The sequence below is a fragment of the Etheostoma spectabile genome, chromosome 4, assembly GCF_008692095.1.
Source record: "Etheostoma spectabile isolate EspeVRDwgs_2016 chromosome 4, UIUC_Espe_1.0, whole genome shotgun sequence".
Lineage (NCBI taxonomy): Eukaryota > Metazoa > Chordata > Actinopteri > Perciformes > Percidae > Etheostoma > Etheostoma spectabile.
In genome coordinates, this window is record NC_045736.1 from 31,099,612 (window position 1) to 31,101,078 (window position 1,467).

At 36.8% G+C, this 1,467-nt stretch overlaps 1 protein-coding gene across 1 annotated transcript in view; it reads left to right on the forward strand.

Moving 5' to 3' along the window:
• The window catches only part of LOC116687971 (protein-glutamine gamma-glutamyltransferase 5), an 84,194-nt gene that overhangs the window by 7,378 nt on the left and 75,349 nt on the right, over positions 1-1,467 (forward strand). Inside the window, exon 6 of the mRNA XM_032513715.1 lies at positions 1,090-1,267. Within this exon, the coding sequence (XP_032369606.1) occupies positions 1,090-1,267 (178 nt within the window). The remainder of the gene's footprint in view (positions 1-1,089; positions 1,268-1,467) is intronic.

Here is a 1,467-nt window from a genome sequence, read left to right on the forward strand (position 1 = left end):
TGTAAAGTGTCTTGAGATAACTCCTCTTATGAATTGATACTATAAATAAAATTAAATTGAAAATTAAATTGAAATACCTTTTCATTAAATTCCCTTTAAAGACTTCTACATAGTGCATCGGTTGCATTTTCCATCAATGTCTCAACTGCAACAGCTCCACTGGTTGGCAGAGGCATACACCCGCAATGTGGTAATTCCAGTTGAAAGATGACTTCACAAAGCTTTTATGGCAGCAAAGCATTTATGGGCTGACATTTTGATTGGTGCGTACCAAATTCCAGCAATCTTGTGATGCGGAGTGATACCATTTTTGTGCTGGGGACGGAGTGTTAACTATAATTTTCTTGGATTATGATTAACATTTCATTGTGTAGGCATCTCTAATGTAGCAGCTGGTAAAGTGGAGCTAATTGTGACAACTTGTTGCACTGCCGGCGGGTTTCACTTGTTAAAACACATCATAATCTATTAGTTAATTTATATTTTGTATAATAATCTGACTTTTCAACGTGATTAAAGTTATCACAATATATGTAGAGGAGTAAAAAACACAATGTTTCTCTCCCTGGAGTAGAAGTACAGTATGTACTGTATGTATGAATGTAATTTTTTGGTGAACATGGGAAACCTTTTAAAAATCCTGTTTTGACTATTATTAAATTAGAAACTAATGATTCTTCATAACTTTACACAGACTTGCAAACACGCAGAATGGCTTTTTAGAAAGTGCAAAAATTGTTAATAAAGGGATTCTCACTTTATAATTAACCATCAGACCTACACTTAATAAAATAAAAAAGGTATGAATAAAAAAAAATCATGCCTTTTTTCAATAAGTTTAACTTTGAAATCAAATAGATGTCTGATTGGAGTAGAAACACTTGATGACGTCTTTCAATTTCATTCAGTTCCAAATATTGCCAATTGGCAGAAATACTGTAATAAAGAGCTAAAAGAGAAAATGTAGATATAGCTGAAATATATAAAGACTTGGGAATTGTGTCTTTTGTGACAAAGTCTTCACTAATGTTATTTTGAGGCACAATTCCCATTAAAATAATGAGAATTTCCTTTTTCTTCTTCTTCCAGATCAACTGTGATGATGACCGTGGTGTCCTGCAGGGACGCTGGGGAGGTTCCTTTATAGGCGGGGTCTTACCCTCTCACTGGACCGGCAGTCACGCCATCCTTAAGCGCTGGTTCGTCATCGGCTCCTACCCGGTCAAGTACGGCCAGTGCTGGGTGTACGCCGGTGTGATGTGCTCAGGTAACGCCGGAGGCTATATTTTGGTTTTTAAAAACTAATATCTTTTGTTACATTTACGCCTCACGTACTGTTGGAGCTAAATCCTGCTCCGGTCTCAGGGTTCAGTCAATTAGTAGTCGGAATCTCAGATGTGGATGTGTGAATCCTTTTTATTACGTGGGATATATCCTAGAGACAGAGTTACCTGGATCAAGCTGTCA